General features: G+C 33.2%; 9 protein-coding genes across 9 annotated transcripts; 5 read left to right on the top strand and 4 right to left on the bottom strand.

The window, feature by feature from the left end:
- The first annotated feature begins 110 nt into the window (after positions 1 to 110).
- On the top strand, positions 111 to 1430 carry F4817DRAFT_117566 (uncharacterized protein). Its single transcript, XM_049297575.1, has 2 exons — positions 111 to 394; positions 458 to 1430. The coding sequence occupies exon 2, from the start codon at positions 462 to 464 to the stop codon at positions 1200 to 1202; it is 741 nt and encodes a 246-aa protein (XP_049158584.1). The 5' UTR covers positions 111 to 394; positions 458 to 461; the 3' UTR covers positions 1203 to 1430.
- Positions 1431 to 1914: 484 nt separating this feature from the next.
- Positions 1915 to 2952, bottom strand: F4817DRAFT_117555 (50S ribosomal protein L14). Its single transcript, XM_049297574.1, has 3 exons — positions 2712 to 2952; positions 2565 to 2649; positions 1915 to 2492 (listed from the first exon to the last, which is right to left on the bottom strand). The coding sequence occupies exons 1-3, from the start codon at positions 2724 to 2726 to the stop codon at positions 2197 to 2199; spliced, it is 396 nt and encodes a 131-aa protein (XP_049158583.1). The 5' UTR covers positions 2727 to 2952; the 3' UTR covers positions 1915 to 2196.
- Positions 2953 to 3747: 795 nt separating this feature from the next.
- F4817DRAFT_117551 (uncharacterized protein) lies at positions 3748 to 6302 on the top strand. The gene is made up of 2 exons (XM_049297573.1): positions 3748 to 4019; positions 4092 to 6302. Exons 1-2 carry the CDS (start codon positions 3921 to 3923, stop codon positions 6105 to 6107), a joined length of 2115 nt encoding a protein of 704 aa, XP_049158582.1. The 5' UTR covers positions 3748 to 3920; the 3' UTR covers positions 6108 to 6302.
- Positions 6303 to 6750: 448 nt separating this feature from the next.
- F4817DRAFT_117532 (carbohydrate-binding module family 50 protein) lies at positions 6751 to 7730 on the top strand. Its single transcript, XM_049297571.1, has one exon. The coding sequence runs from the start codon at positions 7008 to 7010 to the stop codon at positions 7527 to 7529; it is 522 nt and encodes a 173-aa protein (XP_049158581.1). The 5' UTR covers positions 6751 to 7007; the 3' UTR covers positions 7530 to 7730.
- F4817DRAFT_117540 (NAD(P)-binding protein) lies at positions 7731 to 9159 on the bottom strand. Its single transcript, XM_049297572.1, has 4 exons — positions 8923 to 9159; positions 8418 to 8869; positions 8208 to 8367; positions 7731 to 8150 (listed from the first exon to the last, which is right to left on the bottom strand). Exons 1-4 carry the CDS (start codon positions 8984 to 8986, stop codon positions 7933 to 7935), a joined length of 894 nt encoding a protein of 297 aa, XP_049158580.1. The 5' UTR covers positions 8987 to 9159; the 3' UTR covers positions 7731 to 7932.
- A 1832-nt stretch (positions 9160 to 10991) lies between these two features.
- F4817DRAFT_117519 (uncharacterized protein) lies at positions 10992 to 11722 on the top strand. Its single transcript, XM_049297570.1, has 3 exons — positions 10992 to 11159; positions 11227 to 11333; positions 11412 to 11722. The coding sequence occupies exons 1-3, from the start codon at positions 11126 to 11128 to the stop codon at positions 11577 to 11579; spliced, it is 309 nt and encodes a 102-aa protein (XP_049158579.1). The 5' UTR covers positions 10992 to 11125; the 3' UTR covers positions 11580 to 11722.
- A 372-nt stretch (positions 11723 to 12094) lies between these two features.
- Positions 12095 to 12364, bottom strand: F4817DRAFT_316248 (uncharacterized protein; the record flags this gene model as incomplete). The annotated part of the gene is made up of 2 exons (XM_049300649.1): positions 12095 to 12122; positions 12186 to 12364. The coding sequence occupies 2 exons, from the start codon at positions 12362 to 12364 to the stop codon at positions 12095 to 12097; spliced, it is 207 nt and encodes a 68-aa protein (XP_049158578.1).
- A 490-nt stretch (positions 12365 to 12854) lies between these two features.
- Positions 12855 to 13846, top strand: F4817DRAFT_316247 (uncharacterized protein; the record flags this gene model as incomplete). The annotated part of the gene is made up of 4 exons (XM_049300648.1): positions 12855 to 12932; positions 13061 to 13196; positions 13264 to 13426; positions 13516 to 13846. The coding sequence occupies 4 exons, from the start codon at positions 12855 to 12857 to the stop codon at positions 13844 to 13846; spliced, it is 708 nt and encodes a 235-aa protein (XP_049158577.1).
- A 99-nt stretch (positions 13847 to 13945) lies between these two features.
- On the bottom strand, positions 13946 to 15645 carry F4817DRAFT_338596 (glycoside hydrolase family 43 protein). Its single transcript, XM_049303443.1, has 2 exons — positions 14215 to 15645; positions 13946 to 14146 (listed from the first exon to the last, which is right to left on the bottom strand). Exons 1-2 carry the CDS (start codon positions 15188 to 15190, stop codon positions 14043 to 14045), a joined length of 1080 nt encoding a protein of 359 aa, XP_049158576.1. The 5' UTR covers positions 15191 to 15645; the 3' UTR covers positions 13946 to 14042.
- Positions 15646 to 23519: the final 7874 nt, after the last annotated feature.

Below are 23519 nucleotides of genomic sequence, written 5' to 3'. Positions count from 1 at the left end.
AGGTGGTACACTGACCATGGGCTCGGGCCACATCCATGTTAGTCATCGTTAAGAATACTTTCTCCGATGTTCCGAACCTTCACTGCGCACCTGCGCAAAACCAATTAAAAGTTAGCGCTAATATTACTGCTGAATCTAGAATACACTAACCTAATTCTTAAGCGGTCACTTAAAGCTTGACAAGAAGTGACTAAGATCTTTCCACCTTTGATTAACAAACAACCACCAAACGGCATCGGTCTTTCAACATTTCATCTCACATTTTCAACGCCGTATTACGAACAACTTTAGGTAATCTTCAATCTTGGCCACAGCGAAACTGCAATAAAATACATAAGCGCAGCTTCATTTCATCAAGGATAAAACTGTCCCACTGGAATCATCATCTACCTAGGTATTTGACAACCATCAATTCCCAAGGTCTCGTCGCATCCCACTCATCAGGAACCTTGCACAGCAACATGTCGTCGCCGGCGCCAAGCAACGACGGGGACGCCCCCAAGAACAACCAGGAGCAGATCACTTTCCGTTTTTGCGCAGAGTGTTCCAACATGCTGTACCCCAAAGAAGATGAAGACGCCCATAAGCTTCAGTTCACCTGTCGCACGTGTCAATATACCGAAGAGGCATCGTCTTCCTGTGTCTTCCGTAATATTATCAACAGCGCGGCAGGCGAGACAGCTGGTGTGACCCAGGACGTGGGATCGGACCCGACGGTTCGTAATCATATTTCTTCTTCCACCCAGGCTTCTCCCCATTCCCACCCCCATCTCCCTACTTCTACCGATTGCAGCCTGGCTGTCTGTCTGAGATGTGGCGTGACGCTCCTCCATTGTGATCGGTGTAAAGACCCTGCATCAGTCGACGAGTACAATCATTTCGTTCGACACAACCCGGATTACGCCGTTACAAGAACCTTGGACTCCATACGATTCTCTAGCTACTGGGCCTCCCAGGATGATGAAGGAAAGGCTGCTTGGGCCGACGAATTTGCTTCATGTAGCGAACCAGCGATTCCTAATCTCTCACAAGATAAGGACAGTCTTGCCTATTACATTTCTAGCAATAACTTCCTTATGTCACTTGATGCCTTGGATGCCGATCCTCCCGAAGCCCTTGAAGATCCTCCGGAGTATGGTGACATATGGATGCCTTACTCTGAGCTCATTTCTGCCCAGTCAACAAAAATCGCATCGCAATGATCTTGTTTTCTAGATTTGATGATTATATTCTCATTTCTACGTCTTGTTTATTCCTATTTGTCACGTATTTTGGGCAACAGACAGACCAACAGACAGACAGCCGGGCAATTGCATGCACACAATTCTCTGGATTTCTCTTCGGCACCGGCCACCCAGCTTTGGAGAGCATGCATTGTATATTCTCTCTCGGGGAACCTAGTGCTAACGCCTTGTTTTCTTGGCATCTAGCTTCCGCGGTCCAACAAAACTTGCCCCATTTGCAAGCATGAAGAAGCTGTATTCTTCCAGTCCCAGCAGCGAAGCGCGGAAACCGGCATGGTCAGTGCTCTCCCCTGTCTTAAGTAGCGGATTGATGAGAACTAAATATCTAACTATCTTCCGACAGAAACTTTTCTACGTATGCTGCGAATGTGGTCACATTTTTCAGTAATGAAGATCATGATGGTTTATGATCATGAAGGTTAGGTTGCAGCACATATGCAGGGACTTTCATCTGGCAATTAAGGCCATTTTCGGTATTGCATGACTCGGCGTTTGGAAACGATTCCGCGGAATTTCTTAAGGAAATTTCCCTGGCAAGGAAAACTGCACTCTGATTTGGTATCAATACACTTTAATTTCCCGTTACAGGGTCACATCCACATATTGTACCTGCTGCCAAGTGAAGAGCCGGGTATGACTAGGGTTTCCGTGATGTAATGTAGTACTTGGGGATTTTGTAAACTGGATCGCGAGAATAACGCGCGACTTTTCATATCGTGTACTAGCTATTTAGTACGACGCTGGTATGTCTTGTCAACGTCTATTATATGCGTGCTTAGTATATATAGTACATGATATTTATGACTTCTGGTGTGTTGACGCTCATTCTCTTGACTCATCCTAGAACGCCAGGGCTCTTGCAGTTGGCATAAATATGGTTTGCCTTTTAATACCGACCGCATTCTTATAATGCATTAGGTAGATACAGCCCCTCTCATAATGTCGCCCACGCCTACGCATGTGCGGGTGCCATACTCAAGATCTTGCTCCATCCGCGTCTCCTTAATTCGGCACCTACTACGCCGTTCACGCGAGTGCCGATAGGATCTCCGGCCTTGTTGATAAGGACGCAGGCGTTGTCGTCGAAGCGGACGACGCTGCCATCAGGGCGCTGGACCTGCTTCCTAGTGCGTACAATGATAGCGTGACGGATATCGCCGCGCTTGACTTTATTTGCTGCTGAGGCTGCACCCATACCAGCATCACTTGCGCCGCGCTGCTTTTGGACGATGGCCACTATTCTGTCACCTGACGTATCTAGTTTAGCGGCTGGTGGTCCTCGAGGGATGATTGATTGAGATGTATGAGATCTGAACCTACCAATGGTGGCGTGTCTTTTCTGGCCAACTACTAGGGCACATTCGACTATGGCGGCACCCGAGTTGTCGATGCAGTTAAGCATCGTCTATATTTCCCTCGAAGTTAATATACGAACACACCATGGGCTTTTAAATGGTCTGATAATACCTTGAGTTGAATCATCTTGGCCGGCTGATACCCTTGGTACCGGGTTCCAATCCTAGATAATGCGATGCGGTGGCACGCCGAGGTATTAAAGTGCTTGAGTATTTTGTTTGTTTGAGGTCGAAAATTCGAGGCTCTACCAAAATGATCTAAGGCTGAATTTGCCAAGATGAAATATTATTGGTCACTATCTTAAGGTCCTGACCCTAGATCTGGTTAGTGGCTTTTCATGATCTTTCTAAGTGGCCCCGGCGTCTGTAAATAAGTGGCTTATTTTTGGTATATCCAACATGGTTCCACCATCTATTAGATGAGGCTTATAGGATGTGGTGGCTAAGCTACCTATATAAGTTAGATTAGATAGGTGGCACACCCCCTGGTATTGTTAATCTGGCTAGTGACTTCCCTCCCGAATTGATCGACTGATTGCATCAGAGGTCTCCCCGGGGTCCGGGCTGGTTGACGCTGGTTAACGCTGGTTGACCTGCCACCCTCTTTTCCCACTTTTCTTGCGCTCTCACTTTTGCGCCGGCTCAACAGGGGGCGGCACTTCACCTACGGTTCCTGATGGATTAATTAGAACTACTCTTTGTTTCTTTTTTTGGTTTTTAGACCCGAGCTCACAAATAGATCATTCCAATTGGTTTTCCTCTAATATTCAACGACGACTACTTCAATAGTTTCTCCTCATCGTATGTCAATGAGAATTGCCGTGGTCAAAAGCCAATATACCCTCTTCTCCCATTTCATCGTCTTTCCCATCCTCTCTCATTCCCTTACCCCGGCTCAACTTTCGCATGACAATATATATCATAAAACTCGCCCTTCTTGTCCATACCATCCCTCTCGCTCGAAAGGCTTGTGACAAGAACTCTAAACGGCATTGATAAGCGTATGCGCTGGCGCTCGGAGGCACTTGTCAACTTCAACTCGGCCCCCCCTTGACTGCATTTCAGCCCAGAAAATCATCCCATTGCAACTAGGTGTCACCCTTCCACCTTACTCACATCTTACTTGCATGAAAAAGTCAGACACTTCTTGGGGCCGGAGAAAACTTGTAAATATCCACCTGTCCGGGGATTACGTCCTGCACATCCTGCACATCCTGCACATTACTTCACAGTAGTCCCTTTAGAGCTTTTGTTTTGGCTTTATACGTACTATTGTATTGCAATTCCTCCTTGGTCTGGCTGGGTAAAGCTGCGTGTCGCAATGCCTCCCAACTCATCTACGGCATTGAAGAAGCAGCAGATTACTCTCTCGCAATTATCATCGTACGATGATATACTAACAGATGCCCTTGTCGACCATGTGAGTGGAAAGACCTATCTCTAACAGCGATGGTGCATTGTAATACAAGGAAGAACTAACCGTCTTCTCTAGGCATACTACTGGACCGCAATCCCCAAGAACCGCCCGTCTTATCACCCTTCGCGAGGTGTAAAAGAAGAGGAAATCGCCAAGATTATCCAATCTCATCTTATTGTCGACCCTAATATCGAAATTGCTGAGTCTAAATTACTTGCGACAGACGGATTGCGTAAATTTCATGATGCGCTCAGGACTCCAAAAGAAAAGGCCGACTTCCGCGCCCATCTTCGTCGGTACATGCAAATCTACCTGCCCGACTGTCCTTTCGAGGTTAGCTCGACAAATCGATATACCATCGTTACTCACGAAGCAGCGGTGACTGCGAGGAAGTTTGTCAAGAAGGGTCAGCCAGTCAAATACTTGTCGGGTATCCAGGTTTTGATCACGGAGAAGGAAGAGAAGGAACTCTCCAAGAGGAAGAAAGATTTCAGTATCGTAGTTAGTGCAAGGAACAAGTGCGCAAGCTTGTTCATGGGACCTGCGAGATTCGCAAACCATGACTGCGAAGCCAATGCGCGTTTGATGATCACTGGTCAAGCTGGAATTGAGATCATTGCTGCAAGGGATATCGAAGTAGGGGACGAGATTACCGTCACATACTCTGAGAACTATTTCGGAGCCGACAATTGCGAATGTTTATGCCGGACATGTGAAAACAACTTGGTAAACGGATGGGCACCAGCCGATGGTACAGTAGCCCTAAAGAAGAGCATTGAAGCAACTACTGCGGAGGGATACTCGTTACGTCATAGGAGGCGAGATGATAGTTGCGCGTCTGCATCCCGAACCCCCTCCGTCACGCCGGATATCCGACCCCGAATTTTAAAGACCCGATCCAGGACGTTGAAAGGGGATTCTGAGATGGGATCTGCATTTGGGTCTCCAGCACCCCAGGGCATCTTACGCCAAAAGCGGAAGCGCGAGTTCGAGTCGCTACAATCACCGCCGGTTACTCCTGACAAAAAATTGAAGTTGTTGCAGTATGAAGTTGAGGCTATACCAGCTCCTCTAAGCTTATCTAGACAAAGTAGCGACGAGGGCTCAACCAGTACCAACTCTTCAGAAAGGGAGAGTATAGATATGGTTCTAACGGATGCAACAACGCCCGAAGAAGATGTTAAAGAGCCCATCTTAAAGTCACCGACCCTGACGCCTGCGAAATTATTAACTGATTCTCTTAAACAAGAAGACTCGGAGGCATCTCCACTTTCTGAGATCACCTACACACCTTCAAGTCTTGAAGCCCAAGACTCAATAGCTGTCGCACCATTACCTATGGTTGAGAGCATTGTTCAAATCGATAGAGCTATACTGACCCCTCCAGCTAGCCAAGTTGAGGAACCGCCATCAGATATCGTAGTACTTCCAGCCCCTATCGTTGCTATTACACCCATCTCCACCTCGACGCAAGCCGTTGCCCCCGCTCTTGAGGAGACGGAGTCCTCGATTTCAACCAAACAGCCTAGCCCCAAACGAGGTCGCCCTAGGGGTAGACCGCCAAAGAGCGAGATTCCAACTGTCAGCCACGCAACCGAGGAGTCTACGCCTCCATCTCGTACCCGAACTCCAGGAGATTATACTCTTACCCCAGTGCTACTTTCTGAGCCTAACACCGCCTGGATACATTGCACTGTGTGTAGTGAGCCATTTGTGCAGTACAATGCCTATTATACGCGAAGTTCCTGTCCACGATGCGAGCGTCACTCTAAGTTATACGGCTACCAGTGGCCTAAAACTGAGAAAGAGGGTAAACACGATAAAGAAGAGCGCGTCCTAGATCACCGTACAGTCCATCGATTCTTAACGGCGGAGGACGAAGCGAGAATCCGCGGACGAAAGTTACCTTCGGTGACTACTACAGCTACTCCCGAGAAGGAGACTCCGGAGAAGAGGGGGAGAGGCCGACCTCGAAAAGTACGCCCTGAACTAGGCCTCGAAGATGAAATGCACAACGAAGAGGACGATGAACTTGGTAACATCAGACGAAGTACAAGAAAACGGCAACCAAGTATAAAAGTTGCATGTTAGTATACCGGCATATAGTGATTTTGGCAGCATGGGAATGGATTAATTGGTTACTTCTACCAGTCACTATCCCAATATGGGATATGTAACATATTTCCCCCAGGCATATTCCCGGCGTTATTTGCCACAGCGTTTGCATCATTTGTCGAGTTCAATTGTATATCAGACAGACAGATAGGCAGGTAGGTATCTTACATATCCTATCTAATATGTACACTGCAGCTTGGCTGCTTAAACCTCTATTTTTCTAATTTTCTAATTTTCAAGATTCTACATGACCCGTTCGATGTATCCGATTGCCAGCTAAACACATAATAATTGTGGACTTGTTGTCGATCATGTGTACAAGAGAGGTGCTGTGATGTCGATATGTAACCTTTTACTGTACTGTGTATGTGTATGTACTGTGTACTGTGTATAGAAGATCTTCAGGAGAGTGAGTCTCAGCCACATTTGACGTCATACCATATGTCTAGACCCATCTCTTTAGCCGTCTCTCGTGTTTCCAACAGCACATGCAGCGATACACGTCACAATGTACAATAGGTACCTATCTACGCAGGTACATGATATTAGACGTTTCAGGGGTCTCCCTTGAAACAGCTTTCTGCGTAATAACGTACCTAAGCTTAGCTGCTACTAGGCCCTAGCTGCTACATGTACATAGTATGAGGTAGTTAAATAAATGCTTCCTGTTTCTTCCGCGTGACACCTTACGACGTTGGCTTGACTTTATGTACATTTCGCATCCTCTAAGCGAACCTATTTCTTGAACAAAACCGCTCTTATTCTAGTTTACTTAAATCCTAGCTTGCTCTAAAATTATCATACTAAAGTTCAGTACCCCGTTTCACCAGTTCAAGTCTATTCTCAACGTAGTTCGTCTTCACTTTGAACGTTACAATGAGCCGCTGGTCGCAGTACGATACCGACGAGGAACGCCTCCCGGAGGGCATGCAACGTATTGGCTACGATTCCGATACCCAAACCTACACATTCCGCGATGCCGAGGGCACTATCTGGGAGAGCGCACCCGGTAACCGGTACGGTGAACTCCATCGCGTCAATACAACATACGCACCTTACGGTGACGAAGAAGCACACGATGCGACAGAGCCACTGCACACAGCCTCGAAGGGACCACATACTTCATGGCGACATGAGATGATGCCCTTGCTCAATTGGTTCTTGTTGGTTGGTCTATTCCTGATCCTCATCTTTTGGATCATCAGCGGTACGACTAAGCACATCGAACCGATTACCTGCGGAGAGCACAGCAGTCCATACAAGATCAAACCAGGCGACACATGCTGGGCCATTGCCGAGGGACATGATGTCCCACTTGATTCTCTCATCCACGAGAACGAAGGTCTTGATTGCGATAAGTTGCCCATCGGTAGTACGGTATGTATACCAAGGGTCTAGATCGTCGCTACACCAAGGGTTGCAGGGTCTTCTGGTTACTCTGGGGTCCTTGACACAGCAGTATTGGCTTGTGGGCTTTTGTTGTCGGGATCAAATCATTTGCTTCGCTTCGTTGGCGTTTACAGATAGGTACAGGTTGCTGTGCTACCTTTCCCAGTTTAGATTCGCGTCTCATGCTAGGTTTATTTCGGTCGCTATCTTCACTATCCACCAGAAGAAACTATGTACAGCTTCCCCAGCTTTGTGAACGGTTCCCTCTGTCTAAGCTCCAGACAGTAATACAAGCCGACACTTGCCTACTCCGTGGAACTCATCTATGAGCTGTCGGGTTCTCTTGGTCGAAGTCAGGCCTTGAAAAATCAGATGAACAAACGCGAGCCGCGGCAATACTTCGTTACAGGTTTCAATAATCGGCCGGCATGGTCGATAGCTTTCCGCCATCATTAACGAGGATGAATCCATTACAGAAAGAACCTGCCTTGCTGGCCAGATAGAGGACAGCGCCAGCCATTTCATCATCACTTCCGAATTTTCTAGCCGGAATAAATTTAGGGTCGTCGACCGACTCTGTAGCTGGATCGCGTGATCCAATCAAATTCGCTGCTAGCTCAGAAGGGAACACTATAGATCTATTAATCTTTGGGTCGTCGAGGTGGTTGAGAAGGTTAAGAAACTTACGCCCTGGGGCAAGTGCATTGACTCTAATACCGTGCGCGTTGAGACCTGTACTTGCGTGCTTGGTGAGATGGACAAGCGCTGACTTGCTTCCCGCATAAGCAGGCGGAGACATGAATGATCGACTGAATCCCGAGATACTACTGGTGATGATAACCTGGCTCTAGGAGTATCTTAGCAAATGTAAATGGGTGTTTGTCAAGACTTTCATACCTGGATTGAAGGAACATCACTACTTTCCTTTATCGGAGCTCCGAATCCCCCTTTCAAGGCCCGTTTGTTACCCGCATCTAAGAGCTCGAGAAATGCAAATATGGAGAACATGGTACCAGTCACGTTTACGTGGAAGGTGTTGTTGAACTCCTCCATGGAAGTTTCTTCAAATAGATTCTTCCGAAGCTCTGAGATGGATGCTCCCTTGGTCCAGGATGCCCGTGGACCGAGAGCACCGGAGTTGGCGATAAATAGGTTCACATAGCCGATGTCTTTTGTTATGAAGTCGACTGCGGATTGGAGGGAATCCTTGGTCGAAATATCACATTGTACAGGAATAATACTGGGATGTGCAGTGGCGGCTGTTTCGAGGGTCTCCCGTCGTCGTCCTAGAATGTAGACTTTCTTCGCTCCAGCCCCTGCGAACGCCCTGGCCATAACATGTCCAATACCTATAGACAGATTAGATGAGATCAGAGAAGAATCGGAAGTGTTAGAGCCTTACCACTTCCACCACCGGTGATGACAGCCACCATGCCATCCACCCGAAATAATCCAGACGAGTCCATTTTTAGTTCCTTGGATATAGAAATCAACGAAACCAGTTATATTAGCCTGCGGCTGGGTAATTCTGCTAAGGATATCTTGGTGAAAACCATGAACGTAGTTGTCTATAAGAGGTACTATCTTCCTACAGTATGAAGCACTCTCAATTGAGATACATCCGAGATGTATTTATAAAGTCCGCAAAGTCCGGTACGTAGGGGATGTCCGTAACCCTTGGGACGGGCCAATGATGTAGCCGACGGGTAGTAACAAGCTCACCCGCATTAAAGGCCTATTGCCGCATTTCCACTGGTACTATTCATAAAATTGGTAAGGGACTATTACACCGGCCTGGTTACCAATACCAATGTCAGCCCAATGTAACCGTTGCTTTGAAATCAAGGCGAGTAATCATCCCGAGATTTAGAATATAACCAAGAATAAGCGCTACTCTAGTATGGAGAGCACTAGCTGCGTTACCCGTTCGCGCAAGCGCTTACGGGGAGTGCCTAGCTTTAAGAGTGCCTTTTACGCCATATATTTAGAAGTCTGGCCTTTCTGATTGACTAGCCACACCTCAGGGCACGTCCGATGAATTTTTTGTAAAATTAATTAACCTACTATACTATTATATAAATCTTTTAATAATTAGTATTATTAAATAAAGCTTATTTTGCATAACCTTTCTATCTTATTTGTATATGTTTTAGACTTTATGCGATAGAATAGCAAAAGAAAAAGTTGCCAACTGCGGGGCGATTTTAAAGATCTAATTAGCTGGGAAAATTGTGGCAGTACTAATAAAATATAGGAGAGTTGATGGTAATCAGTATAGTGAAGTGGTCGTATATTCAACAAATGGTATACGAATGGCATTGTAGAACCTTAGATTCGAATCACGCTCTCAAGGGGTTCAATGGGCCTTTAATATCAGCTGCGAAGTGCGGTGGTCTTAAAAATGGCGTATGTATACTCCCGAAGATGGAATAAAAGCATCGCAAGTGTTTGCGGTAAGTTGCTAAGATACAAGAGTCTTGATATACCATATACAACGATGAAGATATAGTACACATTGTAGAAGTTCTAAGCTGGAGTAACAACACTCTAGGTAAATTTAAGGAGACGGTCCGTACAATCACGAATCTGGATAGGTACTTAGCTCCTGTTTAAAAACGATGAGCTATTTTAATTCCTTTAGGCTGGTTTAGGTATTGTATTGAAAACCTACCGGTAATAGGTCTTTGCTAGCAGGTAGCTAGATACCCAGCTGCCCGTTCGCTTCTAAGTTGGTATCATTCGTCTATATTCTAGTAACTCGAAAGTAGATATATGTTATTACTACTTTGCTACCTAAGGGACTAAAGTAACACGTCGTCAACCCTGCATTAATATTATAAGATATTAACAGAATACAGGTTAACGGAGATATAGCGAATTCAATATTATACTTAAACCTCTATACATTATCCTCTAAGCTCACGAATATTGGAGTGGGGCAATTGCGTAACACGATGCGAAGCATTAACCGCCAAGTCTATTATGTAGAGCATAGATCTACTCTTGCGTTGACATGTTCGTCTAAGAGTTGTTTGATGGGACAAATATGAAACGCAATTCCTAGGCTAGGTTATCTGCCGAACCCACTACATCGTCCAAAGCACGTCGCAGATCATCAGATGATCGGAGCAGTATAGCAGTAACACACAGAGAACCCATTGGCTTGGTCAGTCTGGGGTGTGCCGATCTCACTTCCGGCTGAAGGACGTCAGAGCGCATCTTACGAGGTTGAGCCGCGTCGACTTTCGCCTGGCGTGTCTCCGGCCCCAGGAGTATCACCATAGTTCTTCTCGGACCCCACATGTCAAGTCGAAGCGCGTTTGATCTACCTTGGGGGTTTGGTATAGGAGCTTGATTGACGTTTATCGTCCGTTCGTTAATGGGTAATTGGAATGAGACCAGTGTAATACTCAACTGAAGAAAAACTACAAATAGACACACGTTCCGGATGAATAGATGCCAGAATCGTGAAATCCATCTCGCACATAAACATTTCTTCTTTTCTTCACTGTATAAAATAGTTCTTACGACCTGGCGTCGCTTGGTTTACATTTAACTATTAACTACTGTATATCCAATTTACTCTAATACCCTACCTCGTCAAAATGGTTCACATCAACATTGCTGTACTCCTGACGCGTAAGTCAAGTTATAACTAAAGTTCCCTGTCTGAATTACGTAGATGTTGACCATTTATACCTCTTAGTCGCCGTTGCAGCTTTGGCCCAAGTTACGCCTAACAATGCCGGCGCTAAAGATGTAGGCCAGGGTAACGGACAACAGTTCATCACCGGTGGCTGCACTTCCGACGCTGTAAGTGCTGGTTCTATGCATTCGTGAAGCAACGCTTCGATAGCTCTCTTGATCGCTAATTTAACACCAAACGGTTAGGACTGCTCGTCTGCATGCTGTGCCCAAGTTAAAACCACAGGCCTAGGTGTCTGCTCCGCAGAAGCTGCGTCGCTTCAAAACGGGAAGTTGGGCTGCGGTTTCGTCGACCCCAATGCCGCCCAGACTATCGCCAATGCTCAGGCCCAGGTCAAAAAGCAGGGTTTCTAGGATGGAAATTTCTAGGAAATTTTGTCGTTGAGCTAGGTAAAGGATTTTGCTTAGGGCTACTACCTATGTATGGGAACTTAAGTCGAACATGAGCTTTGAGAAGTATATATCGCATCAATCAATGCGCGTTATACACTATGAATGTCAGCACGTGGCAGAATACCTCGCGTAATATCCCACGTCTTGATGGCAAACAGTGGCGAATCCTAGAAATCAAGGGTTAGATAGGGGCTCACGTCCCATCTGGACGCCCGGCTTAAGGAATGGGCTCACCCCTAATATCGAGTGGATGTTTTTGTTAATCCTATCCAACCCGGTTATGATTTATACTCTCCCGGCCCACCGGCATGTTAACCGGCCGCTCTCTACAGCTGCACTTTGTTTTGTTACCAGGCCTTCCGTCCCGCTTAAGGCATCTACCACATCTTACCTTAACTACCATAAATATTAGATATTGAGAAGTATTTGAAGTTATTTCTAACGTTCACTATACAGATATAACAGCATATGAAGTATTAAGTACCATCAGACTCCGTTGTGTACCTATACTTGTAGATGATTAGATTCCTAAGCCACTTTCTTATTACGCCATAGCCCTGAGATTACTCGTCATCATCATCATCTTCTTCTTCATCTTCATCTAAATCTAAATCTCTACATGCATCTTCTTCTTCTACCTCTTCGTCCTCGGCCTCGCCGGCACTCTCCCTATCCATATCATATGTTTCGTGTAAGTAATCTAAGTCATCTTCCGATAATGCGATACCACTAAGGATATTGCACATGTCCTCTGGCTTGAAAAAGAAAAGGGTTTCTCCTCGAGGATGATGGTATGGTTGTATCTGTATTGAGAGGGGGAAAGAGGCTTTACCTGTCGTGTAACATTCTATTAATTATTTTTCTGTCAATTCCTTTCATTGTTATTCATGCCATCTGCATATAGGTGCCTTGCCTGAAATGTTAGCTTGTGACTGTCCAATAAAATCAGAGGCAATACCCCATTTAATATACCTGCAACATGCACAGTCTTTGCCTGGTTTTCTTCCACTGAATTGTACTTGGTTGGATAACTGGAAGGTGAGAAAAGACTGGCTGCGATGAGTTTCCTTTAGCTTCAACGCTGGAAGCCGACGAGGGCAAACAAATTTTCCGCTGCGTTCCAAAGATTGATAACAACAGTAAGAAAACTACATATAAGACTTTATGTATATCTCCATACCAAGTGCTAATTAGTGTATTGGATGACCAGGTCAGGGCGGATAAGTGAAAAATGCCATGAGAAATAAGGACCTCTGCATCAAATTCCCGTGTAAATTTAGCTTCAGTTTCGAAGGTGCGAAGTCTTATAAATACGTAAGTAAACCCCTAGCCTAATACTATGAGCTCTGTTTCATAGAAGTCAAGAGGAATTTCGATCCTTAGGTATAGCACAATCCTAAGAATCGAGCCCAAGTTTCGAATTTGTTAACCGGAAATGATAGTGTGCTAGCAAACCCAATTGCAAGAGCGACGGCAACTTTTTCACTAAAGGCAACAAGCCGGTGAAGCGTGACCTCGAGCTGGAACCAGAGGTTGAACAGGGTGGATACTATCAACTTCGTAGTGGCGCCACCATCTGTATGTACTCTTAGTATTCATTTATTAAGCTGTATCTAGATATCTCAAGCATCTAACAATAGGCTAGACTCCCCCAGCGACCTCGAGATCGGAAGTTTTGCTGTGCGCAATGTTTACGCCAACCAGACCATCGACGAAGCCGAGGTGGCTCATCTCGAGGCTCGCGGGTTATTTGAGGGTGACGATGACGAGGATGAAGAGATGATTAAGGACGAGGTTATGCAGAAGCTGTAAGCTTAAGAAAAGATTCATTACTTAGTATCTATCTTACACGCCAGTCAATACTGGGTTTGGCTGTTCCATCGGACTACGTAAACAGCCTAATGACAGGAAATTCAGAAACGGCACTCATGTTTCGCTCCTGGCTAGACCTCTTCACTTTGCAACAAGAGGATCATAGGTTGGGAGGAGATATCAAAGAGCTTTATAAAAATCGGAACCTCGAGCTTGCCGGAAAAGAGTTCTTCATCACCAAGCAGGGCTGGATACATAGCGCACCAGTTTACCTTGTCCTCAGGGACGTAGAAAATCCTGGCCCAGACGGTACGCAAAATCATCGGATTGTTGCGCGCACAGGTATTTCCGAGAAATCATTAGACATGACGGAAAGGATCAAGTCCTTGCCTCCTTGTCGTTTCCAGATTGTTTAGCGAGTCTCTTAAACCATGCTGATGCTGAAGGATGGGATATTCAGGTTGGTCCCAAAGGCATATGAGCAGCTCAATTTCATAACAATATACGGCAGGGGTTCTAGTAGCTTTATGGTTTTAAGGCGAAGATTAATATACTCTGAATATCATCACAGAGACATACATGGTGATACTATAAACTACAGAATTAAATACTTCAGGACCCCTTAACAACCGCAGGCCATCCAGAGCTGAAGTCGAGCTTATTCCAACCAAAGCGGAACTCATTCGCAGGAGTTTTGCTTTGAACGTCGTATGGCACTGAGACCGTACTGGGTTAGCTTATGTCCTCGTTGTCATATAAAGAGTAATCGTGAAAAAGTACTTGCCGTAGTGATAGTATATGATAGCCCCCCCGGCCTCGTCGTCGACAAGGACCCCTTGACCGCCAGGAGCCCATATGTTATTATGGGTTCCCAAAATCTCCTTACCGCCACTGTTGTTAGCACAGTCGACCCCTTTGTCATCGACGTAGCCGGTACCCGGTTGCTTAGAGCGGCACACCATGACTTTGTATACGTCGCCCCTATCGACCCAGTGGCCATCTGGTTGCTTGCAGCATCGGCCAGACGAGAAGAATAGGTAGTACCAATCCTGCCATTCGAAGATGTAAGCCGCCTCTGTCGGACCGTTTGGAAATGCCGACGTCTTGTTGTTAGCGAGGTGGTTGATATTATTGTTAGCACCATCCGCGATCTTGATCGGCGGGTCTGCTAGTGGGAGCTGGAAGAGACCCTGCTGGTACGAGCCAAATGTGAGGAGGTTCCGACGATTCCCTCCGTCGTCGATAGTTAGGAGAGCGGCGTCGAGGATATTATACCTCTTCGCCCAATCGATCTCAAGGCGCCCGTGCCACTCCCAGTCACCAATCTCGAGCGTCTTGGACGAAGCGACAAGGAGACTGGAGTTGTGTGCCCACGTGTGTATGGCAGGATCTGTCACGCCAACTGTAGAATAGTCGAATTCGTGATTGTTGATATAGACGTAGTACGTGTCACCCACGCGATGTATCGAGGGGGCACCGCCATACTCGCGGAATTTCGCTGTGCCTTCGTGCGCCCAAGGGCCATACAGAGAACTGGCCGTCCAGACGCTGCCATTCTTGCCTGTGGTATATAGGAATAGTTTATTGTCAGATTGACGCCGGATTAAGGCAGGGTCTAATGTCTGGGCGATAGGGTTGTTGGGAATTGTGCCTTTCATAACCTCGGGAGCTGGCCAACCATTTTGAGCCGAGGCATACTCGGTCAGGAGACCAGCGATGAGGCCTGTTGCGAGAGTAACAAGTCTTTTGGAAATCAACATTATGGAAACCAAACACAACCGTCTTAGAACTGTGCTTCAACCTATTGGCACTGAGAGAGCAAGTTATAAGGTCATCAGGCTCGTCCGAGAATCAGAAGGTTGCGCCCCTTTAATAGACAACGGCAATATGCTTCTTACATATTGAAACCCACGCTATAGATAAATCCTATGTAGTCTTCTGTTGTAGTCGTATTTTATCACCATAGAACGCGGCGGAGGCTGACGCACTGCCACCTTTACAGATTACTATCAAGGATGATAGTGGGTAAGAAATTCAGCTTTAGCTTGGTATATTACATTCAAGTTGTTGACGCCGTGCATCTACCGGCATATGGTTAGAAAAGGTACCGCTCTACTATTTTCTCTCCTCCTTAGAAGAACGTTTACGGGAATTTCAAGTAAACATAATCCCCTTAACGAAATGTCATAATATTCCGGACTTAAACTACAGAAAGATCAATTCGTTGGATGCTTGTAAACCTAGCCTACACGGCATACGCTATTCTTATCCCTGCATTAAATATACTAAATATAGGAGGCAACCCCCCGGGGCTTTATCTCAGTAAAGCTTAAACCAGTAATGCGAAATTTTTTTCGTTTATCTCGTTATACCCTTTTTAGCCACACCAATTTTCAACCAATTATACTTTTAACTTACTTTTAAAAAAAATTTCGCATTTTTAATTTAAGTTAATTTGGTTTTTTTTACTTTTTTTATGGTATATTAAATTTAATAGTTATAATTATTAACATTAATGTAAATAATAATTTATTTATTAAATATTTTTTAATTTTATTATTAAGTTTATCGATTAAATTTATGCGTTTTAAGTCTTTTAAAGTGTTAAAAGTGGGGTTAAAAGTGGCTAATATTAACTGTAATACCGGTCGTAACACGGTACGTAATAAGGTTGTATGGGTATAAAAAAAACCGGGAAAGTTAAAGTAATTAAATAATAGCTTTTAAAGTATTTTATACGTGATTGCGGGTGTTATAGGTGTTATTATAAGTATTGTTATTGGTGTTATTATAGGTGTTGTTAATGTTAATTGCGGTATATTACTGGTTGTAATATTATTTTTACGTTAAACGTTAAAGCTTGTAATATTATAACGCAATATTGTACGGGTATATAAAAAAGATGGAAAGGTAAAAAAAGTAAAATATTAGCCCCGAGTTATAAAAATAAAAAGCATTTTGTACGTTATTATTAAATATTAAGTTATTATAAATTTATTATTGTTAAAAAAATTATGCCACGTAAGTTTTTTTAACGACCAAGTTAACTTAAACCAAAATTTAAAAAACTTTTAACTCGTGACCTATAAATACAAACACATAAACCATGCGTTTTGTGGCGTTGGTAACGTAAGCCGTTAACGGGCAAAACCCGTTATTATTTCTCGAATTTTGGTTTAAGTTATTAAAATAACCGGGGCTGTATAATAGCCTAAATTTACAACCAGTTAAATTAAATAACCTTTTTATATAAATATATATAAAAATTGTTAAAATATATTAAAATATTACGTTTTTTAATTAATTAAAAATATATTTAATTATTTTATTTTTTATATTATATAATATAACCTTTTTAATAATAATTTAAATATTAATAAAAATATTATTTATTAATTTTTTAAATTAATAACAATTTTTAATTAAATATAATATAATAATAAAAATAAATATTATTTATTATTTTTAAAAATTATTTACTTTTATAAAAAAGTTAATATTAACGTTAATATTAATTAATTTAAAATTATTTTGTTTTAATTTTATTATAATATTATTTACATTTTTTATTAATTTTTAAATAAATTTAAAAAGTTTAATTTTATTAATTTTAATATTTTTTATAATTATTTTAACAATTTTTAATTTTTTTTCTATATTTTTTAATTTTTTATTTATTTTTTTTAAATATTTTTTAATATTAAATTTATTATTTTTATTATATTTTTCTTTATTTAATAAATTAAAAAGTATATTATTATTATTATCTTTTTTTTCTTTTTTTTTTTATTAATGGCTTTATTTTATTATATTTTAAAATTTAAAAACTATTGTTTTTATAACGTATTAAATGTAAAAATATTCTTTAAAATATGTAAAATTAATTTTTTATTTTAATTAACTTAAGTAAAATATATCTTTAAATTTATAAATAATATTAATATATAAATTTTTAAAAATTAAATTATATAAAAAAAATCTTTTATAAAAATTAAATTTATTTATTAAAAATAAAATTTAATTTTTTTTAATAAATTTTCTTTATAAATTTTAATAAATAAATAAAAGTAATTTTATATAATTATAATTAATTTTATTTAATAAATAATTTTAATAGTTTTAATAATATTAATTAAATATATATATATATTTAATTTTTTTTTAAAATATTTTTAAATTTTTTAAATATTAAAAAGTTTATAATTAAAAATGTTATTTATATTTTTATATAAATATTTTAAATTAAGATATTTATAATGTTAAAAAATTATTTTATAATTTAATTTAATAAATTTTTACATTATTAAAAAAATATATTATATATAAAATATATAATAAATATAAACTTTAATATTTTAATTTAAATAAAATATATACATTTTTTAAAAATTATTTAATAATTTTTTATTAAAATTATTAAAAGTAAAAAAAATAAGAATTATTAAATAAAATATATTATAATAAAAAATAAAAATTACGTTAAATAATTTTAAATATGGTTTATTAATAATATAATTTAAACCGATTAAATAAAAAAATGGGTTTAAATTTATATTATAACGTTTTAAATTAATAATATATTTTAAAATAATATATATTAATTTTCGTAAATTTTTAATTTTAATTTTTATTTTAATAACATTTTTACCTTTTACTTTAATAACATTATTACTTTTTATTTTAATAATATTTTTACTTTTTACCTTAATAATATTTTTGCTTTTTACGCCAGTAATATTTTTAACTTTTTTAATATTAATATTATTAAAACTTTTATAAAAAATAATTTGTTTACGGTTATAATATATAAGTAATATTATTTAATATTAAATAAATTAAATTATAAATATTTAAATTTAAATATTAATTATATAAAGTTATAAATTAAATATAAATTATATAAATTATAAATAAATAATAAAATAAAAAATATAAATAAATAAATATTATTAATTTATATTTATTATAAATAATAATAATATATATTATTATAATATTAAAAAAAAAATTATATTATATTAATAAATAAATAATAAAAAGTTAAAAGTTAAAATTATTATTTTTATTATAATATAATTATATTATAAATAAAATATATTTAAAACATTAAAAATAAAATTTAATTTATTTTTTAATATTAAATTAATTAAATTATTAAGAAATTTGTTAAAATAATTTTTTTTATTATTTTAATTAATATATATTAATTATATAATATAAATTTATATAATTAAATTTAAATAATTGGTTACATTTTAATTATTATACTTTTTATATTTATATAATAACTTTTTTATATAAATAATTATTTTTATTTTTTTTATTTTATATAAAATATAAATAATTTTTATTTTAATTATTTTTTTTTTAATCTTTTTTAATTTTATTAATAATTATTTATATAATATTTTATTATTATTTAATATATTAAACGTTTATAATTATCTTTTTATAATTTTATAAAGTATTAAAATTTTAAATATTATTTTTAAACGTAAAGTTATGTATTAAAGTTATTATAAAATTATGGTAAATATGCGCTTTTTTTAAAAAAATAATAAATTATTAAAGGTAATTTATTATAATTTATTATATTATATATTAAATAATTATTATTTATTTATTATAATTTTTTAATTAATTATTTTTTAATATTAATAAAATTTATTATTTATAATAAATATTATAATAAAAAATTATTTAATTATTATTTTATTTATATTATTACGTTTTATTTATTTTTAATTATATAATATATATTTAATATTAATATTTTATAAATGGATTATTTTTTTTTAAAATTTATTATAAGTAATTTTTAAAAATTATATCGAATTTTTATAAAAGCTGTTAATAATAAAGTTTTTAATTTAAATATTATATAAAATAATTTTATATTATTTTATAATATTTGGAAAAAAAGAAGTTAAAAATATAAATAATATTATTATATTTATAATTGCGTTGTTTTATTAAGTAAATAAGTTATAAATTACGGTAGTTTTATTTTTATAAAAGATTTAAATAAATTTTAAATTATTGAATAATTTTAAATTGTTAATAAATTTTAAGTTATTAATAACATTTAAATATTATATTATTTTAAATTAAAATTATAATTATTAAAGTTATAATTATTAAAGTTATAATTAAGTCGAAAATTTTAAATAATTATTATTTATAAAAAGGTTATTTTATATTTATTTTTTTAAATTTCTTTTATAATTTTTTTTTATATTTAATCTTTTTTATTTTGTATTTTTTTTATTAATGTTTTATATTTATATTGGCAAATTTAAAAAGTTAAATTTAGTTTTTTTTTTAAAAATAAAAAAAAAGGAACTATTAATAATTAAATTATATTATAATAAAATAATAATTAATTATTATTATTTTATTAAATTAAATTAAACGGTTAATATTTATTTTTATTTAAAATAATAATTTTAATAAGGTTTAATAATTTTTATTAATAAATAATAATAATTAAAATTTTTTAAAATTTATAATTTTTAAAAATTATATATAAATTGTTATAAAATTAGCTTTTTTTTTATTAACTTCTTTTTTATTAACTTATTTTATTATAAGATTTAAATATATTTTAAGTAAAGTTTAGCCTTAAGTTTTAAATTTTATAATTGTAAACGTTAATATAAATATAAAATTTAATTAATTAAAAGGTTTAATATATATAAAAATTTTATTTTTATTTAATATATAAATTTTATTTAAAAATAAAAATAAAAAACCTTTATTTAAATTTAATAAGTAAATTTTAAATATAATTAATAATAATATTAAAATTATTTTTAATAATTTTATAATAAGAAAAATATTTAAATTAATTATATATATAAAAAAATTTAAATTAAAAATAAACGTTTTTATTATATATTTAATATTATTAACCATTTTTAAAATTTAATAATTATTTATTATTAAAATAATAAATATATTTTTTATTAACGTTAAATAAGTTAATATTTTTAAAATTAAATTATTTATTATTTTAAAACTTTTTGTAAATGTTTTAATTTTATTTTTTTTAAAAATTTTAAATATATATTTTAATAAAAAAATATAAACCTTTTATTTTTATTTTTTAATAAAAAATATATAAATTTATAAATTTATTATATATTATATTAAATTTAAAAAGGTTATAATTTTATATTTTTTATTTAAAAATATATATTTTAATTTTATTAATTTTATATTTAAAACGTTAATATTATTATTTATTTATAAATTTCTTTTTAATTATTTAAATAAATTTAAAAATTAAATATTTATTATTTTTATTTATTAATTTAAAAAAATAATTATAATAAATTTTTATTATAAAATATAGTTTAAAAAGTAATTATTATTTATTATTTTAAATAGTTTTTTAATTTTTTTGTATTTTTTTTAACTTATTATTTTTTTTTTAAATATAATAAAAAGATTTTTTAAATTGGTTTAAATTAATAAAAATTATTATAAAAAATTATAATTAATATTTTATTAAAATTTTTATTAAATTTATTTTATATTTTTTAAAATTAAAAATATATTATATTAAAATTAATTTTATTTATTATATTATATTTATTTATTATTAAAATATTAATTTATTTTTAAATAATTTATTTTTTAAGTAAAAAATATTAAAACGTAATAATAAAAAAAAAAATAAAATAGATAATAATATTGTTAATATAAACTTTTATAAATTTTAATATAATAATAAATTTAATTTTTTTATAAAATTTTTTATTTTTAAAAATTTTAATTAATATTTTAATTATAACGTTTTTTTTAATATTATTTTTACTTTTTAAATAAAAAAATAATTAATTATTATTTATTAAAAAAAATTTTATAATATTATTATTATTAGTAATTTATATTAAACATATTATATTAATTTTATTTAAATGTTAAAAAATTATAATTAAAACGGTTAATTATTTTTTATTTAATTTATTTTATTAAGTTAATATTTAATTTTTATTAAATTATATATAATTAATATAAAAATTAATAATTATTATTATTAAAATAATATATATTAATAAAATATATATTATTATAATAAATAGTTATAATTAAATAAAGTTTTTATTTATTTTAAATAATTTATTTATTTTTTATTTTTTAAAACCTTTTTTAAAATTTATATTTTAAATATTTATTATATTTAATTAATTATTTTTAAAAGTTAATTTTTTAACTATTTTAATTAATATTTTTTAATTTAATAATAAAAATCTTAATTTTTATTTTTTATTTAATTTATAATTATATAATAAAAGAAATTAATATTTTTAATAAAATTAATTATGTTAATATAAAAATTATTAATTATTATATAATAATAATTAAATTTATTTTTAATTAAAAAATTTAAAACTTTTTTTAAATTATTTATTTAATAAATTTATAATAATTAAATTATAAAAGGTTTAAATATTAAAACATTTTATATATAATTTAAAAATATTTAAAAAAAAAATAATTATTAAAAATTATTTATATTTATTAATTTTTTTTTTTTATTATTATTATTATTATTATTATTATGAAATATTTTATTTTTATTTATAATTTTATTTTAATTTGTATAAATATTTTAAGTTTTTATATTTTAAATAATATTTTTTTTTAATTTTTTAAAGAAATTAAAATTATTATTAATAAACTTTAAATATTTATTTAATTATAAGTTAAAAATTTGCTAAAATTTTAATAAAATATTAAAATTTTTTATAATAAATTTTTTTTAAGATATAAAAAAAATAAAGTAAATAATTATATTTTTATTATAAATTTTAATATTTTTAAAATTAAATAAAAATTATTTAATTAAAAAAAGGATTTTTATATTAATTTTATTAATTAATTTTTAATAACATTTATTTTTAATTAATAAATTATTAAAAGTAATATACTTAATTATTTTCTTTTATTTTTTTTTATTTTTTTAAATTTTTATAAATTAAGCGTAATAATAATTTTAATAATAAAAATGTAATTATATAAATATATATTTTAAAAAAGGACATTTTAATGTTAATATGCTTTAAAAAAGGTTGGTTTAACCTTTTTAATATTATTTAATAAAATAATTGGTTTTAATTTTTATTTTTTATTATTTTAAAATATATTTAACGTTAAATCTTTTAAATAAAGTTATAATTATTAAATAATTTAATAAAAAGTTTAATAGTAAATTTAATGTTATTATATTTTAAAATTATAAAAGATATTATATTTAAAAATATAATTATATATATTAATTAAAAAGATTTTTTTTTTAAAAAAGATTTTATTAAATAATTTTATTATTAAATTTTAAACTATTTTATTTTTATTTTTATTATTTAAAAATATAAGGTTTTATTTTAAAATATTTAAATAAATAATAATAAAAGTTAATTTTTAATATATAAATATATTTAATTTTATAATATAATTAATAATATAATAAAAAAATGTTAAGGTTTATATTTTAATAAAAATTAATGTAAAATTATAATTATATTATAAAATAATTGTAATTATTTTATTTTAATATATATAATTTTAAAATTGTTTTTTTATTTATAATATATTTTTATTATTTATATAAATTTTTAAAATTAATAATTATAATTATTTAAATTTATATTTTTTTATTAATTAACGTTTTTTTTAATGTTAATTTTTTTATATTTATAATAAATAATTATATATTTATAAAATTAAATAATAATAGTTATAAATTATATTTTATTTTTTTATTTAAATTTAAATTAGTTTAAATTTTTTTATAAATTTTTATTTAATTAAAATCGGTTATAAATTTAAAATTTTAATTTAAATATATTTTTATTAAAATCTTTTTAAAAATATTTATTTATTTATTTTAAAAAATGTTATATTTTTTTAAGTTTGTTTATTTATATATTATTAATAAGGTTTTTAATATTTATATTTTTATAAAATTACAAAAAGTTATATAAATGGAAAATTTTATAGTTATTTATTTTAATAATATTAAAATATTAATTTATTAGTTTAAATATATTATTTATTATATTAATGTAAATAATTTTTTTAAAA

The sequence above is a fragment of the Daldinia loculata genome (assembly GCF_022478755.1).
Source record: "Daldinia loculata strain CBS 113971 unplaced genomic scaffold F4817scaffold_27, whole genome shotgun sequence".
In the NCBI taxonomy this organism is placed as follows: Eukaryota; Fungi; Ascomycota; class Sordariomycetes; order Xylariales; family Hypoxylaceae; genus Daldinia; species Daldinia loculata.
The sequence above is the reverse complement of the archived record's forward strand: the minus strand, read 5'-3'. Positions and strand labels throughout refer to the sequence as shown.

Excerpts from the sequence above, each read along its gene's own strand:
- F4817DRAFT_117555 (XM_049297574.1), bottom strand. Across the intron at positions 2,493-2,564 it reads GAAAAGACACGCCACCATTG|GTGACAGAATAGTGGCCATC; the intron begins GTAGGTTCAGAT and ends TAGATACGTCAG.
- F4817DRAFT_117519 (XM_049297570.1), top strand. The coding sequence starts at position 11,126 with ATGGTTCACATCAACATTGCTGTACTCCTGACGC. Across the intron at positions 11,160-11,226 it reads CATTGCTGTACTCCTGACGC|TCGCCGTTGCAGCTTTGGCC; the intron begins GTAAGTCAAGTT and ends TATACCTCTTAG. Across the intron at positions 11,334-11,411 it reads GTGGCTGCACTTCCGACGCT|GACTGCTCGTCTGCATGCTG; the intron begins GTAAGTGCTGGT and ends CCAAACGGTTAG.
- F4817DRAFT_117532 (XM_049297571.1), top strand. The coding sequence starts at position 7,008 with ATGAGCCGCTGGTCGCAGTACGATACCGACGAGGAACGCCTCCCGGAG.
- F4817DRAFT_117540 (XM_049297572.1), bottom strand. The coding sequence starts at position 8,986 with ATGGACTCGTCTGGATTATTTCGGGTGGATGGCATGGTGGCTGTCATC. Across the intron at positions 8,870-8,922 it reads CATCACCGGTGGTGGAAGTG|GTATTGGACATGTTATGGCC; the intron begins GTAAGGCTCTAA and ends ATCTGTCTATAG. Across the intron at positions 8,368-8,417 it reads GTGATGTTCCTTCAATCCAG|AGCCAGGTTATCATCACCAG; the intron begins GTATGAAAGTCT and ends AGATACTCCTAG.
- F4817DRAFT_117551 (XM_049297573.1), top strand. The coding sequence starts at position 3,921 with ATGCCTCCCAACTCATCTACGGCATTGAAGAAGCAGCAGATTACTCTC. Across the intron at positions 4,020-4,091 it reads CAGATGCCCTTGTCGACCAT|GCATACTACTGGACCGCAAT; the intron begins GTGAGTGGAAAG and ends CGTCTTCTCTAG.
- F4817DRAFT_117566 (XM_049297575.1), top strand. The coding sequence starts at position 462 with ATGTCGTCGCCGGCGCCAAGCAACGACGGGGACGCCCCCAAGAACAAC.
- F4817DRAFT_338596 (XM_049303443.1), bottom strand. The coding sequence starts at position 15,190 with ATGTTGATTTCCAAAAGACTTGTTACTCTCGCAACAGGCCTCATCGCT. Across the intron at positions 14,147-14,214 it reads TATCATATACTATCACTACG|TGCCATACGACGTTCAAAGC; the intron begins GCAAGTACTTTT and ends GTACGGTCTCAG.